This window comes from Pangasianodon hypophthalmus, chromosome 30, assembly GCF_027358585.1.
Source record: "Pangasianodon hypophthalmus isolate fPanHyp1 chromosome 30, fPanHyp1.pri, whole genome shotgun sequence".
Classification (NCBI taxonomy): domain Eukaryota; kingdom Metazoa; phylum Chordata; class Actinopteri; order Siluriformes; family Pangasiidae; genus Pangasianodon; species Pangasianodon hypophthalmus.
In genome coordinates, this window is record NC_069739.1 from 3,734,654 (window position 1) to 3,750,314 (window position 15,661).

At 39.4% G+C, this 15,661-nt stretch overlaps 1 protein-coding gene across 3 annotated transcripts; it reads left to right on the top strand.

The window, feature by feature from the left end:
- The first annotated feature begins 1,381 nt into the window (after positions 1 to 1,381).
- On the top strand, positions 1,382 to 11,040 carry gpatch2 (G patch domain containing 2). Of its 3 annotated transcripts, none has more exons than XM_026918434.3 (10): positions 1,382 to 1,532; positions 3,340 to 3,996; positions 4,487 to 4,551; positions 4,853 to 5,026; positions 5,538 to 5,584; positions 5,703 to 5,770; positions 7,069 to 7,102; positions 7,288 to 7,352; positions 7,484 to 7,572; positions 8,771 to 11,040. In XM_026918434.3, exons 1-10 carry the CDS (start codon positions 1,483 to 1,485, stop codon positions 8,938 to 8,940), a joined length of 1,419 nt encoding a protein of 472 aa, XP_026774235.1. In that variant the 5' UTR covers positions 1,382 to 1,482; the 3' UTR covers positions 8,941 to 11,040. The 3 variants fall into 3 exon arrangements, with proteins under 3 accessions (XP_026774235.1, XP_026774237.1, XP_053087759.1); XM_026918436.3 differs by having other exon boundaries at positions 3,340 to 3,993; XM_053231784.1 differs by lacking the exon at positions 1,382 to 1,532 and adding an exon at positions 1,550 to 2,106.
- The last annotated feature ends 4,621 nt before the right edge of the window (positions 11,041 to 15,661 follow it).

Genomic DNA, 15,661 nt, shown 5'->3' on the forward strand with positions numbered 1-15,661 from the left:
AAAACATAGGACCATAGAAAACATAGGACATTGGGAAGACATTGTAGAACCTTAGGAATATAAGATTATGGGGACATAGTGCTTGTGGAATGTAGGACCAAGGAAACATAAGGCTGTGGGAACATAGGACCACTGGAAGATATGAACCTGGTAACAAAAAAAAAACTGAGAATATACATAAATATGAAACTATGGGACTTGGAACTGTGAGAACATAAATTGGGGGAAAATATGACTGTGGTATCAGGGATGTAGGGAAATTAGGGCCTTGGGAAAATAAGACCACATGGACAAAGGCCCTGAGACTACTGGGCCTTTGGAACAACAAGCTGTAGGAGCACAGGGCCTCGAGAATGTAGGAGCTGGGATACACAGGACATTGGGACATAGAGGACATAGGACATAGAGCCCTAGGAACAGAGGACATTGGGAACTTAGGGTCCTGCTAGCAGAGCCCTGAGAATACATGACTGTGGCCCCCTGGGGTATAGTACCATGGGAGAATAGGGTTTTATGTACATAGAGCTCTGGGAACAAAGAACCCTGGGAACATAGAACCCTGGGAACATAGGACATTGGGATCGTAGACCCCCAGGAACATAGAGCCCCGAGAATAAAGAACCCTGGGAACATAGAACATTGGAAAGACAGAACCTTAGAAACATAGGTGACTGGGAACCCAGAGCTCTGGAAACATAAGAAGTCGGAATTACAAAACCTTGGAAACATAGGACATTGGGATCATAGACCCCCAGGAACATAGAGCCGTGGGAATAAAGAACACTGGGAACATAGAGCCTTGGAAAGACAGAACCTTGGAAACATAGATTACTGGGAACCCAGAGCTCTGGAGACATAGGACCTTGGAATTACAAAACCTTGGAAACATAGGACATTGGGAACTTTGGGCCTTGGAGACATAGGACCTTGGAATTACAAAACCTTGGAAACATAGGACATTGGGAACTTTGGGCCTTGGAGACATAGGACATTGGAATTACAGAACCTTAGAAACATGGGACATTGGGAACATATAGCCTGGAAAACTAGGAATCTGGGACCATAGGGCTGTGGGAACACTGAGCTGTGGGAAAACAGGGTTGGCTTAGTTAATCTGAATTGCAATCCTGCCACTTAGTGGCCACTGACTGTTTTTCTAATCCACTGAATTATCATTGGAGCACCTATGGACATGTACATATCAAAATTAATTCTTTAATAAATAATAAATTATTTAATAATTTGTTTAACAATTTGTAACGTATCATTATCGTTATTATACGATCGTTTTTAAGGAACATTGTCATAAATGTAACTTTTATTTTGAAAAACGCAGGAGCCGGAATTAAGGCTTTTACTTTTTTTTTTTTTAACAGTCAGTTTCCGGTGTTTGATGTGAGCCACTATGGTGGCCTCCTTGTTCCAACCCGTCTTCGTATTTTTTTCCCCAATTTGAGGATCATTAGTTTTTTAAAGGGGTTCATGTTCCGTGCAGCTGATCTAAAGAACTTCGGTAAAGCGGGAACCAGCTGGTAAAGTCTTGTTTATTTTATTTTTTTTGCGTTTTGTAAACAATACAGCATCAAAATGTTAGGCAGCCGCAGGCTGGGATTCAATCCCAAACCGCTTGGTACGTCCTACACTTGTGCACTTCGTAGGGAATAAAACAAACGGCGTTCGCGACCTACCTAGTGCACTTCATGAATAACACTAAAGTGGTTTGAGATGAGGCCAGCCTGCCTCCTATCCTGGTTAGCCATTTTGTTCTTTTAGAAATATATCTACATTTTTTAATGTCAGTGTGTTTTTTTTTAGCTGCTTTGACAGGTCAGAAAATGTTGTACATGATTGCCTGTTAAAGTTTAAAGTTTTAAAATCAATAAATAAAAATAAATGAACGTTAACCTGGTTAGCTAGCAAGCTAGCTAGCTACATAACCGTCATTCGGTTCACGACTGAATCGTCAGTTTCTTTCTGTCTTTTTTTTTAATTCCTAACTTAATCCCTACATATAGTGCACTTTAAAGTCATTTTATATAATATCTAGGCGAGCTAAATAGGGAAGGGTTGGCTATTTGGGATTCAGCCTTCATCCTGTAGTTCAAGGTAACCTGATAGAGAAGCTAAGCTAAGAAAACAATACCAGTGTGCTTTGTTTCCATTGTGTGACATTAAAACAGTAAAATATGCTTAAAAACATAACGAATAATAGATCATATAAGACTATTCTATATTATATATATGGTAAAACATTACAAAATGACTAAAGTTGATCAGAATCAGCTGTCAGAGCAACAATAATAACAATAATAATAATAATCTTACTTCCTGTCTCATCAGTGATCTCTTTATCTTCTAAAGTGTTATAAATGTGAGATTTGAGCTGGATTTATTATTACTAAATACCTTCCAGGAGGTTTTTCAGGTCTAAATGCTGTATAGATCTGTAAATGTACACGTAGGAAGTGACCTATATAACAGGAGATCAAGATAAAATTAATAAATGGTAATAAACTGCACATAGCTGTTAATAAACCAGTGTTATAAAGGTGACATTATGTGTTTACAGAATAACGAAGGAGACAAACAAGTACAGCTCTGACGTGTGTTTCGTATCTATACCACAACATTGTGTCGAATTCTGGATCCTGATTGGTCAGAAGGTGTTGATTAATTTCCTGTAACAGCAGCTCTGATGCGTTTTTAATGGACGGCCACGTGATTAAATCGAAATTAATTTAACAACAACGAGAAAAGAAAAAAAAAAACGTCTATTCGTCTGATGTTTCTTGTAAGGAGATGTTTATTTAACGTGTATGGAAGGATTCTCCAGTGTCAGTGCGTTGTAATAACGAATAATGACGCAGGTACGTCTTTTCTGGGTGATGAATGTTTTTTTTAAAAAATTTTTATTCTTTTATTAACTGTAAAAAAAAAAAAGAGAGGCTGGAGAGGGAAGGAGTGTTTATAGCTGCTATAACGTAATTGAGAACAGGAGCTAAAGTGCTAAAGTGTTTATTTAAAATCCTTTAATTAATAAAAATGGTAGGTGTTTTGCGAAATTGCTGTGGTATAAGAGGAATAAAACACTTCAGGATGTGCTGTTATTGGAAAGTGGATGTTTTATCATGTAGAGATATTAATAGAAAAAATTCGGTGTTATAGATGGAACTTTTATATAAATAATAAGAAGCAAACCTCAGACACCAAACGTCTTTTTTTTTTTTTTGTTTTGATCGAGTAAATTCGAAGTGAGAAATTATTTACGGTCTGATTTTCGTCACTCTGTTAACTTCCTCTCTGTCTCTGTTTCTTCGCTCTCTCCTCTCGTCTGCGCAGGCACTTTGGCCGGACGATGGACGAGCTGGTCCATGACCTGGTGTCGGCGCTGGAGGAGAGCTCGGAGCAGGCTCGCGGCGGCGGCTGCAGTGCCAGTCTCGACCTCGCGCTGCCCGCCGGGCGCATGCTCAAACGGCACGCTCGCAAACGCCGGGGCAGGAAGCGCCGCTCGGAGAACAGCACCCGCGCCGCACCGTGCCACGCCCCTTGCCACACGAGCCACGCCTCCGATTCCAGCCTGGACGAGCACAGAGACACGCGCCTGTCCTCCAGCTCCAACGCCAACGCCAACAACAGCGACTCGGACGAGCAGCTCGGCGCCAAGCGCGGCAAGCGCCCTCCGTGGCACGACGACGCAGCAGTCGCCGATGCCAACCGGAGCCTTCGGAGGAGGCGCAAAGTGAAGCGCATGGCCATCGACCCGCCGCCGGAGTTCTCGCCCAAATCAGCAGGAGGGAGCAGGGAGGAAGGGAAAGGGAACGATGCAGCGACTAAAGGCAGAGTGAAGAAGAGGAAGCTGGCGCTGGCACACCGGCTGGCGCTGGACGCCGCAGACGAGGGCGTGGTCGTGGAGAGCGAGGAGGCGGGGCTTTCCGGGAAAGAAAAAATGGACTTTGAGGAGCACAAGGGTTCAGATGAAGACATGAGTGACAGGTGGTCCGTGTTTAGTCTGTCCTGTTTTCATCCTTCCTTCCTCCTCCTTTATTTTAGTTTCCGTTTGCAGACTTTTTTTGTATGATTGCGATTTATGACGTCGCTGTTGGCTCGAACCAATCACGCCCAATATGCAAATTACTAGGAGGCGATATCACAGCTAGAAACCTTCAGCGACAGAATTCTTTTTTTTTTTTCCCTGGATGTTATCCTAATGTTATATTTTGACTGTTGATAAAGACGAGCTCTTAACCAGCCAGCTAGCGATCAGGGGTTTAGGAAGAGGACACGAACGTGTGTACAAATTTGCATATTCATATTCAGGGCCTTCGTACAGCGTAAAGGTGCAGAGATGCTTTATGGCTGTTTAAAAATGCTTACTAATGTGTACAATTTATTATTCAACGAAGATGTTTCATGTTATACGATCAAAGGAACATCAGTCAGATCTCCTGGCTAATCTGTGTGTGTGTGTGTGTGTGTGTGTTTACAGTGAAACCAGCAGTGTGAGTAACAGCAGTGATGGAGGTCTGTTCACCAATGATGAAGGAAGACAAGGTATTTTTTTTATAACGGTGACAAACTTCATTAATATTCTCAGGAACAAGCAGCCGGTTCAACCTTTGTACGATTGTTTTTTCTATCTATCTATCTATCTATCTATCTATATATCTATCTATCTATTATTTAAAATTAGATTGTGGCAGCATTTACTGTATAAAATAGCAAAAATAACAAGCGTCAGTCAAAACACTCCGGGGATTCCAACCTTGTGCACGTCGGTCTCGCGTTATTTTGGTAAAGAATGTTGTTAAAAATTTTTTTCCATGTTTGTGTTACACCTTGTGATGTTGCCAAGGCGACGATGAGCAAAGCGATTGGTTCTACGAGGGCGAGGCGGGCGGGGCTTGTGGCATCGCGGGCGTGGTCCCGTGGTGGGACAGAGACTCTAACGAGCTGGACCTTAACGACCCGGTGTTCAACAGCATCCTCACAGGGGCCTTCCCTCTAATGTCCCAGGGAGCACAGCGAGGTACACACACACACACACACACACACACACACACACGCACACGCGCGCGGGATATCTCGCTCACCTGTTCATGATTTTTCATTATAAGGACAATGCCAAAAAAGAAAGAATTTATTTGATTTTATAACAAGGCAGCTAAATGTTTTCTTTTTTCTCAAGAAGATTTATTTCCTATTAATCAACTTGAACTCTTTCATCTCTAATGCACTTAAAACAACAAAATACTGTTTTATTTTATTAAATAGTATCAAAAGATCCTCATATGAGATTCCCCAAACTACTTCCTGTTTAAAGATAATAATCATAATTGTAGTTATATAATAATAATAATAATAATAATGATAATGATAATAATAATAATGATTAATTAATGAGTTGAATGAAACACGCTGCAGTTTCAATGAATGTCCTGTAGAGGGCAGAAATGATTTGTTCAGTGGAATTCAGTCTCTTAATACTCTGTGTGTGTGTGTGTGTGTGTGTGTGTGTGTGTGTGTGTGTGTTTTTTCAGGGTTTCAGGCCAGGCTGGCTCGACATGCTTCACTGCAGCAGACTCAGGTGTGTATATATGTATATGTCCGTGTGTGTGTGTGTGTGTGTGTGTTGTGTGCAGCAAGGACTTGGCTTTACACCTTGCATGATATTTCTCTCATCTCTTTCATTTTTTTTTGTCCAGGGCGTCCCTCAGGTAGCCGGATGTGCTGAGAGAATTCCCAGATTGTCCCAGGATCCTCACGCACATGAGTATGTAACGCTTTTACACACGCATGTAGAGAGACTCTCTCTCTCTCTCTCTCTCTCTCTCTCTCTCTTTCTTTCTCTTTGACCCAAAATATTTTCACTAAATATCATCCAGTTTATTTCATTTCTCCCATTTTTACTTTTATTAAAATCATCACCAATTTTAGGGAGCTAGACATTCTCAAAACAGATCAAATTGGTCAGCGTTTATTTCTTTTTTTTCCCATCAAAAAATCAGTACTAACTCCAAGGGCTTTACTATATATATAACTGTACGAGTCGACGATAAACCTCATGTTATTAACATGTTATAAAGGTACATTAAAACACTTGTGTTTCTGAGTATCGCTCATAGACGCTCTGTTTAAATAAAACTGTTAGCATCTGATGAATTTAAGGACCTATAAAGTTATATATCTGATATTCTCATTTTGAATTCAGAATCTGGCAGGGTTTTTTTTTTGCACAGAAAATCTTTCAAAGAGGTTATGAATCTTTATTTTTTTTCCTAATTTTCTGCCCATTTCATGTTTCCCCTTTTTTCAAGCTGCAGATAACACAATTTGAAAAAAATCGTATTAAAATCGTGATCTTCATTCATTTCTCAATGCGAGTCGATTCAAGAAGTGTCAATAGTGTAGCGTTGCATAAAACAGCGTAGCACATGAACACACACACAAACACACACACACCTGAACCACATCGTCTGAGAGAGTCTACAGAACTAAAACGGGAGAAACAACGTCCGAAAGCCGCGAGTGAATTTGAAAAGAACCCAAAAGCCCTTTTGTTGTGTCCCAAACAAGTGTTTATTATGTACTGAGTGTTAAAGTGATTAAACAAACGAGCGATTTTCACCGTGCTGAAGGAACAGAAGCATCTCCTTGACGAATGATTTAACCAGACGTTGGTATCACTGCTTTCCTTTTAACTTTGGGACGACACACTGCGCTCTTACACACTAGTGCGATTACATTTTGACATTAAACAGGAGCTATTTTCGCTCAGGGTTTCAGGTGTAAGTGTTTGCAGTACGACTTTGCAGTGAAGCAGAGATTTTTGTGGATGAGCAATCATTCAGAAACATCGGTTAGGAAGAACTGAATAAATATACAATTTTGTTCCTTATAGAAATCGGTCAAAATGTCGTGATGAAAGTGATTCTGTGAAAACGCAGCCCTGTGTGTTGTTCTATTTAGTTTATTAGTTATATTGAATTAATTATCTGAGTTGTTGCTCAAGAGATTATTCAGTTATTATTTATAACAGTCGGTTAATTTTGATGTCTTTTTCCTGCGTAGGCCTTGGTTCAGTCCCGGATCCAGACGTGAACAGGTGAGACGTGTGTGTGTGTGTGTGTGTGTGTGTGTGTGTGTGTGTGTGAGCACTAAATCAATTTCAGATCCTGAGTTGTAGTATATTCATGTACTATATTTACAGCCACTGGTGTGTGACCGGTGACTGCAGTGACGGTTGTATTTGTGACGTGTGTGTGTGTGTGTGTGTGTGTGTGTATGCAGTGTCACTGGGATTCGAGATCGGACCGAGGCCACCGGAGAAGCTGCTCACTAAAGACTGCAAGCAGGTAATCGCCTGCTCCCAAACCTCTGACCTTTGACCCTTCAGTATTCCAATGAAGGGACCTGCAAATGACTCTGTAAACGTGTGTGTGTGTGTGTGTGTGTGTGTGTGTGTGTGTGTGTGTGTGTGAGACAGGCAGACAAGTGGCCATCTTGGCTCACTGTGTACCGGAGACGTTAAAAGGAGACGCAAAGCTGCACCTATGGGAGCTCCTTTGTCCACAGGTAACACACACACACACACACACACTATGCTGCTTCACTTAGAGTATCGTACAGTCTTGGAAATACAGCACTTAGATATTAAATTGTACTTGTTTTAACGACATTACGTTAATAGACAGATGTTAGCTGTGTAGCTCCAAACTCTGAACAACTTCTTTTCTAGAATGTTCTTTCCATTAGAGGGAGTTTCAGGGTCACATGACTGGATTGGCTGCCTGGATCACGGTGATCCTATTTGCCTCATTAGGAGGCATCACTTCCTGCCAGGAGCCACGGTTCACAGGAAGGTGCCAAGCGGCTGGTGCTGATTAACCTGCACACAAGCCAGAGTCCGAGTTCACAGGGTCGGAGTTTCTGTACCATTTCCCGGAAACGGATTTTTGAGCAGAAAAAAAGTGAGCGTAGGGAGTAGTGAAAGACAAAGCAGGTTATATAGATGGTTACTAAACCTGGGCTAAGGTGAAATGTTTAGCTGCTGATTACAGAGTTCAGGACAGTATTTTAGAAATGGACATCAACACTAAATGTGGCGAGGGATGAGAGTTAAACGTTTAAACTGTAAACATTTGACTCGCTGCACTCCATTTCAACCTGTTACGTACATTAAGAGAGTTAGTTAATTAGCCTAATACAGATTATCCTCCTCTCTCTCCCTCTCTCCCTCTCTCTCTCTCTCTCTCTCTCTCTCACACACACACACACACAGTGTGATTTGTCCTGTCCTCTTTTGCATTGTATTGTATAGTCTGATGTGTGACATAAAGAATACTCTAAGGCTCAGTGTTCGGTTCTGCTCAAATCCTCACTAGTCTCAGAGCAAAAATAAGTGAAAGAGAGATAAAATAATATTCAACATCCTATAGCTATGATATAAAATGATAATGTACCCGTTGTTTCCTGACAGCCCTAATGTACACTTTTTGTGTCCTGGTGTGGGAAAATCTGTCGGGTGTCACTGTCGCAGAATCGGAAAACTTCCAGAAAAACATCAATTTACTTTCTCAGTCCTGTTTAGGATAAAAATTCAACTTCATCCAAAAAAAAAAAAAAAACCCTATCCATTTCTAGCTTGATCGAGTAAAGACGAAGTAAAGTTAGTAGCTGATGGATAATAAATAATAAAAGATCAAATTGAAATGGATGGATGAACGTGAAAAAAAAACCCAAAACACCTTATTAAACACTTCTGTTCTTGTAGGTGTGGTGGGAGAGGGAGTGCCGCCAATCCCGGACTCGAACCTGGGGAACCGGATGCTGCAGAACATGGGCTGGTGCCCGGGAATGGGCCTCGGGCCCGAGGGAAGGGGCATCACCGAGCCGATCCGGTGCACTCAGAGGCCCAAGGGCGCAGGGCTCGGCTTTAACTGAGGTCTGCGCTCGAACAGGCCAACCGACACACAGGGACAGAGACAGACTCAGAGACGTCTGTTATGAAGGCACTGCTTCCCAGCAGGGGGCAGCACTGAGACCAAGATGGACAGATGCACTAACAGAACAAAAATGAGAGAACGGCGCATAGGGATGTGGCCGTTTGTTCCTCGAGGAACAGCCAGACGGAGAGCATTGATTTTGCACAAAAACACAGTGTCATATCTGTAGCGATCTGAAGGCCACTGGTTAACCGATTTAGCTGTTATCATATTTTCACCTCATGCCATATTCCTCCAATCCCAAACCATGGGCTGTGTCCTAATTTGAATACTTTGCCAACTGTATGGACTTTTTAACATGTGCTACTACTATACTATACTATATGAAATGTAAACTTGCCAAGACCATGAATTTGAAACTCTGCATAAATTATTGCAAGCGTTATATATATGCCATTTTCTGTTGTTGCTAGGATGTGCGTATAAATTGCATACCTGTCTTATTTTTTTAAAAACTTTGTATTTTTATTTCTAAAAAGAATTTTAATCCAGTGTTCTCTTAATTCTCCCACTAGCCAGCTCTCCTCTATTATACCACAGCGACCAGCTGGGGAGGGTGAAGGCTAACACGTGCTTCCTCCGAAGCTAACCTCATCTCACAGGGCAGCAACACACTCCGAGGAAAGCGCTATTTGCCCTCTTCCACATACACAAGCTCACAGACGCACGTGATTGGTTAGTGTCGCGCTGAATGACAGGAGAGAGAGTAACACTGTCCCTCCCACTCGTGGCCATGAACTCCTAATCTCCTGACGATAGCGCGAACGCTGTTTTAATGATAAGAATAAAGATGAATAAAAATTAATAGCACCCCTGTCTGACACGTTCCATCGGGGTTGCCAGATTTTTGACCCTCCAGTTTGACCATAATATAAAACTAAACCAATGCCATTTTCAATTCTAGTCCTTAGAAATGGGAAATTCTGCTAATTCCATTTTAGGATCATCCTTTTAATGTTTTTTTTTAGGGTTGGGAAACTTTAGACCACCTGAATCATCAATTGAATGCAATTTCAATTCATGAATACAAAACGATTCTTGATGAATCTGGATTCTATACATGATGAATTTTTTAAGCTATTGTGGCCATTTTTTTTTTTTCCTTATATTTTAGCAAGCTCAGAACTGAGTGAAAACACCGGGGTGCAAATATTTTTGTGAAGAAACTTGCAATTTACCTGGTAAATTTATTAAAAATAAATGTAATTATTATCTTTTATTATTATTATTATCATTATTATTATTATTATTACTTGCTTTACTATGACTGTGTTGTGGCTTTTCCATTTGAAAATAACTATACATTTTTAAAAATATGTTTAAAAAGATTATGTAGTTCTAAGCATCCATGAATATAAGTTTAAAGAAGGAATCAAGATGCATCTAAGAATCGTTTTTGTTCCTCCTCACCCTTGTTTTATTGACCTGTTTGTTCAGAAGAAATCAGGATGAGTTGGTGAAAATGTCAACATTTTGTGTCTAGACTTAACGTTCCTATCCGGATTGCTCTGTAAATGATGAAATTGCACAACCGTGCTGAAGCGGTTCACTGTTTTTAGTCTTGAAGCGTTTCTGAGGGTCTCTGAGATCAGAATCGCTGTATTAGAAGTATATCTTAAAGATCACAAAGGTGCTGATTTAGGATCAGTTTTTATCCTGTGTATGCTGATATATCTTGTTATGTGAACAAAGGCACTGATTGTAGATCAGCTCCGAGTAGTAGCACTGGTGAGCGATGTGATAATATCATGATCAACTTAATCACCAGTGAACATGTGCATGATGACATTCTGCTCCTCGGTTTGGTCCTATGCTGATCACTGAAGTTGCCGCGTTCCTTTTAGAAAACGTTGATGTAACAGTCAAAGTTTGTCATGATGTCAGAATGTTTTGACGGGAAACGGTCACAGTGGTAGTTGGACATTTGCTCAGATCTTTACAGCTTTACACGGGTTTTGTAAAAGGTTCGGTTTTGAATTACAGACCAGAATGCTGTTCTCGATGTTAAAGCTGGAATGAATAAAACGAAGAAACCTCATGGGGTTCATGTGTTGTTATTTTTTTTTACCTTTGTCTTCAATTTGCACAACATGTGCTAAGCTAGCGTTGAGAGGAAATAAGGTAACCCTGTTGCAAAGAACATCCATCCATCCATCGCGGGAAGCCTGGAGCCTATCTCAGGGGGCTTGGGGCACAAGACGGGGGACACCCTGGATGGGGTGCCAGTCCATCACAGGGCACAGTCACACACACATTCACACAATTTGGACAATAAGCCTACACAATGCATGTCTTTGGACTGGGGGAGGAAACCAGAGTACCCAGAGGAAACCCCCAAAAACACAGGGAGAACATGCAAACTCCACACACACAAGGCAGAGGCAGGATTCAAACCCCCAACCCTGGAGGTGTGAGGCAACAGTGCAGACCACTAAGCCGCCATGCAACCTGCATAGAAGAGCTTTTCTGTATATTCATACATAAAACATATATAGTAACTGAAATATGATTCCTCTGATGTCTCGCTTTGCAAATGTAAAAAACGCACACACACACACACACACACACAGGGAAGATATCTTGTGCTGCACAGGCTGAGGGCGAGGCCGACTCTGATGGCTTCCTGTGACCAAGTTCCTGCCGGGAGATTCTCGCCTGTTTCTGTGTTTAAATTAAAGTGTGTGTGTGTGTTTTTTTTTTTTTTAATCATCAGTAATTTTTGCATTTCCATTTTCATCTGTTGTATTTTTTCACTTTCCCTTTCTGACGTGTCTTAAATTTTTTTTTCAAAGAATGCTTTTTTTTTTTCAGCTGAAGAATAGGCCTTCCATCTTGGATCTGCTTAAAATCATCACCAGAAAGCTGAAATACATTTAAAATGTGTCTAAGTCATAAAATCTGCTCTTCGCCACGCTACCGCATCAAGTGCACAATCACGTCAGCTACTGTACATAGTTTTAATGAAAACCTCCCAGAGCTTTTGGCCTCGGTTGGTTCACCGTCTGACCACACACACAACGTAACGTCAACGCTACATCTGCTAAGAAGGGCTCCTCGCTGTGGAGGAATGATTCGTACTGCTAATGTTAGCTAGCTAGCCAACATAATTTAACCTGACAGGATTTTTGGTCATATTCATAAAAGTAATAATCTTTGTTGCTAACATTAGTTAGCTAGCTAACTAACTAACTAACATGGGTTAGAGATTCTGGAGAGAATTTTTAGTCATATTCATAGAACTACATCATATTTACTGCTAACACTAGCCAGCTAGCTAGCTAAAATAAACTTACCTGACAGATTTTTTTTTAAATCTGAGATTTTTTAAAAAGTCATATTCATAAATGTACATGATCTTTGCTGCTAATGTTAGCTAGCTAGCCAACATAATTTAACCTGAGAGGATTTTTAGTCATATTCATAAAAGTCCATCATCTTTGTTGCTAACATTAGTTAGCTAGCTAACTAAAAAATATGAATGTACCTGACAGAGATTTTAAATAGGATTTTGAGTCGTAGTCATAAAAGTACCTCATATTTACTACTAACATTAGCTAGCTAGCTAAATGAACTTACCTGGTGGATTTCTTTTTAATCTGAGAGAATTTTTTAAAAGTCACATAAATGTACATGATCTTTGTTGCTAATGTTAGCTAGACGGCTAAAATTATTATTATTTTTGCTAACTTTAGATAACTAACTAACATCTTCTTACACCAACCTGTCAGAGATTTCTTAGTGATTTATATATGTCACACTCTTACATTTATAATATCGTTACTGCCAGCGTTAGCTAGCTAAGTAACACAAACTAACCTAACAGGATTTCTGAGAGGAATTTTTTAAGTCATATTCAAATATATTAGTTAAGATAAATGTGCAGAAAATTTGCTACTCATTTTGGCTAGCTAGATAGCATGAGCTAACATGGCAGAATTTCTGAGAAGATTTCTGAAAGCCATATTTATAAATATAAACAATCTTTATTGGTAAAGTAAGCTAGTTAGCTAACAAGTCTGAGATTTCTGAGAGGATTTTTTAAGATCATATTCCTAAATGTTATGTTATATGTTATGTCTTTTAAATTTTAATACGCCGGTGTTGATTGTACAAGCTGTTTAAAAGCTCTAACCGTGAGCATATCCCTGTTTTCCATTACTCTCATCCTGCTGATGATGAGCTTTTATCAGATCTGAAAATGCCAAGTCTGATCTGATAGCGATCCATCGTGTCAGACGACTATCTCTCCTATACTGGTTATTCTTTCTTTCCTCTCCTGTGTGATTGTGTCACACTTTTCTTCCAGTCTTAATGTGCTGTATTGTGTGACATGGAAACCGGTTGTAGCAGTTTGAGAGATTTGAATTATGTTGGATCAGCAACGGTCTACAAAACACAGAGTTCACATGGAGACTGTCGTCTTAAAGAAAAAAAAAAAAAAACTCACAACAGCAGCAGTGAACACTAGTCCATGGTAGAAAGAATGACATCAAAAATCAAACTTGGCTGTACAATGTACATGTTTACTAACGTGTGCTTAAAGAAAGAGGCTTTAAATCAGTTTCGACTAGATACTTGAGGCTGTATTTTATTTTTAATTTTACAATGACTGTTTTTTTATTTATTTTAAAATGACTACTATTTATAGTACTAGAAGAAAGCTCTGTGATTATTTTTTAAAAAAATATGTTTGAATATTTTATAAGAATTTAATATATTTTTTTCCAGAAGGATATGATATTGATTTTATTGATACAATAAAAATAATTAAATATTTACAAAAAAGTCACTACAATGATACACTACTACTACTAATTTAATAATAGTTTTATTTAGCACCTATTATATGTTAAAATTGCTTTACTGTAAGTGAAAAAAACCCAATAAAGCCAACATAACTACACAGGAAAACCATGACTATGATACATTTAGCATCACATTAATTACTAAATAATTTGCAGAATAATCTGATGTACTGTATATACAGTATTTCCCTTTTATCCCAAATATCCCAAACTAGAGCTATCACGCTAGTGTAGCTAACATAATAAAATTCACCTATTTTTATTTTTAAAATTTAAATACACACCTCAAATCAGATCCAAAGACTTGCTGATGTGGTTTAGGACACAATATTACATACTGTTATCTATAAACATGAACAAAAACCTCACTAGCTGAACATGGTAACATTATGAAGGCGGCCATTTTGGATAGCTGGAATCTTTTTTTTTTTTAATTTAACTTTTAATACTTTGCCGTATTGAATCATGTATTGAATAGCTGGTATTGAATAGCTGGTATTGAATAGCTGATATTGAATGAATAGTGATAGTAATAGTTAGAATGTGCAGATTTATGAATCTTAAAGCTGTTGTTTAGAGCAAGTGGAGGTCTGGGTATGTGTTTACTGTAAATATTTTGGGTGAGAGACTTTAATTATTTGCTAGCTACAATGTGAAACTTGTCTTTCCCGATCCTTTATATTTGTAAATGAGACATTTTGAACGTTTCATTTCTGTTCTTTTTTATAATTGTGGTAAATATGGCGTAGCTACACTCCACTACACTTCGAGTGAATTTGGTGAACTCGACGCCACTCAATCTCTTTACTGATTGGTCAGAGGACAAACTGCAGGCTGCTCTGATTGGCCCGAGAGTTAGCTAGGGTTTCTGCCGAAGGATGTGGGAACCGCGTACTGTATGGGTGATGAGAAAGGGCTGGAAAAAAAGATGCACGGCCATGGTCTTGATCCCTTATCTTGCCTTGTATTTTGTCAACTTTTCATCCTTGTTTACTCTGGCTTTTGCTGACGTGTCTTAATTAAGCAGCGGCCATGAGAGAGGGAATCGGTTCAGCGCTTAGTGGTCCTGTTCTGATCTGTGTGTTACGTAATAGTGTTAGATACGATAGATGTGTGCGAATTAAGCTTAAAAGAAAACATCGTGTTATAATTAATAGCATAAGGAATCAGTGTAGGGGACAGACGGAAGATAAAGGTGCGTTTTGTGGCTCGGAGGCTAGTGACCTGAAAGTAGTATAAATCACAGGATTGTCAAATTAATGGATATAACTGTAGATTAAGTAAAGATTATGAATTATGGTAAATGGATTTACCGTAATTATCCCAAATGAAGTTGACGTTTGTTGCCTGAAGTTTGCGTCTTTAGTTTTGCACTGAAGCTACAAGACTAATGTAGCTAACATGTTATGGAAGTCTATCTCATCATTATTTTCTATAAATACCTGCTGCAAACTACATCCTATATTCCTCAGACTTGCTGATGTTGTTTTGGACAACAGTGGGACTTACTTTGTCGCTGAATGCTGTAGCCTCATGGAGGCGGCCATCTTGGATGACTTGAGATTTGGTCTCTTTGGCTGAGTTCTCAGCACAGACACACCGTAGTGAAGTGATGTGAATGATAATAAAACTGCAATTTGAACTTAAATGTGTAAATACACTCTCTATCCTATTTTACAATCATGTTTATTTTCAAAAATAAAGCAAAAAAAAAAAAACAATTTATGATGAGACACACTTTCATTACCCTTTAGCTACAAATTAAAAATGAGTGTAATTGTTGTTATGGTGATTTTTATATTGTTTGTATATTTATATTATATATATTGTTGTTATGGTGAGTCCCCAGTGTCA

What these genes read in the sequence shown, in the direction of transcription:
- gpatch2 (XM_026918434.3), top strand. Translation starts at nt 1,483, where the DNA reads ATGTTCCGTGCAGCTGATCTAAAGAACTTCGGTAAAGCGGGAACCAGC. An exon ending in CTTCACTGCAGCAGACTCAG is followed by an intron (nt 5,585 to 5,702) that starts GTGTGTATATAT and finishes TTTTTTGTCCAG; the next exon opens with GGCGTCCCTCAGGTAGCCGG. An exon ending in CCGGATCCAGACGTGAACAG is followed by an intron (nt 7,103 to 7,287) that starts GTGAGACGTGTG and finishes GTGTGTATGCAG; the next exon opens with TGTCACTGGGATTCGAGATC.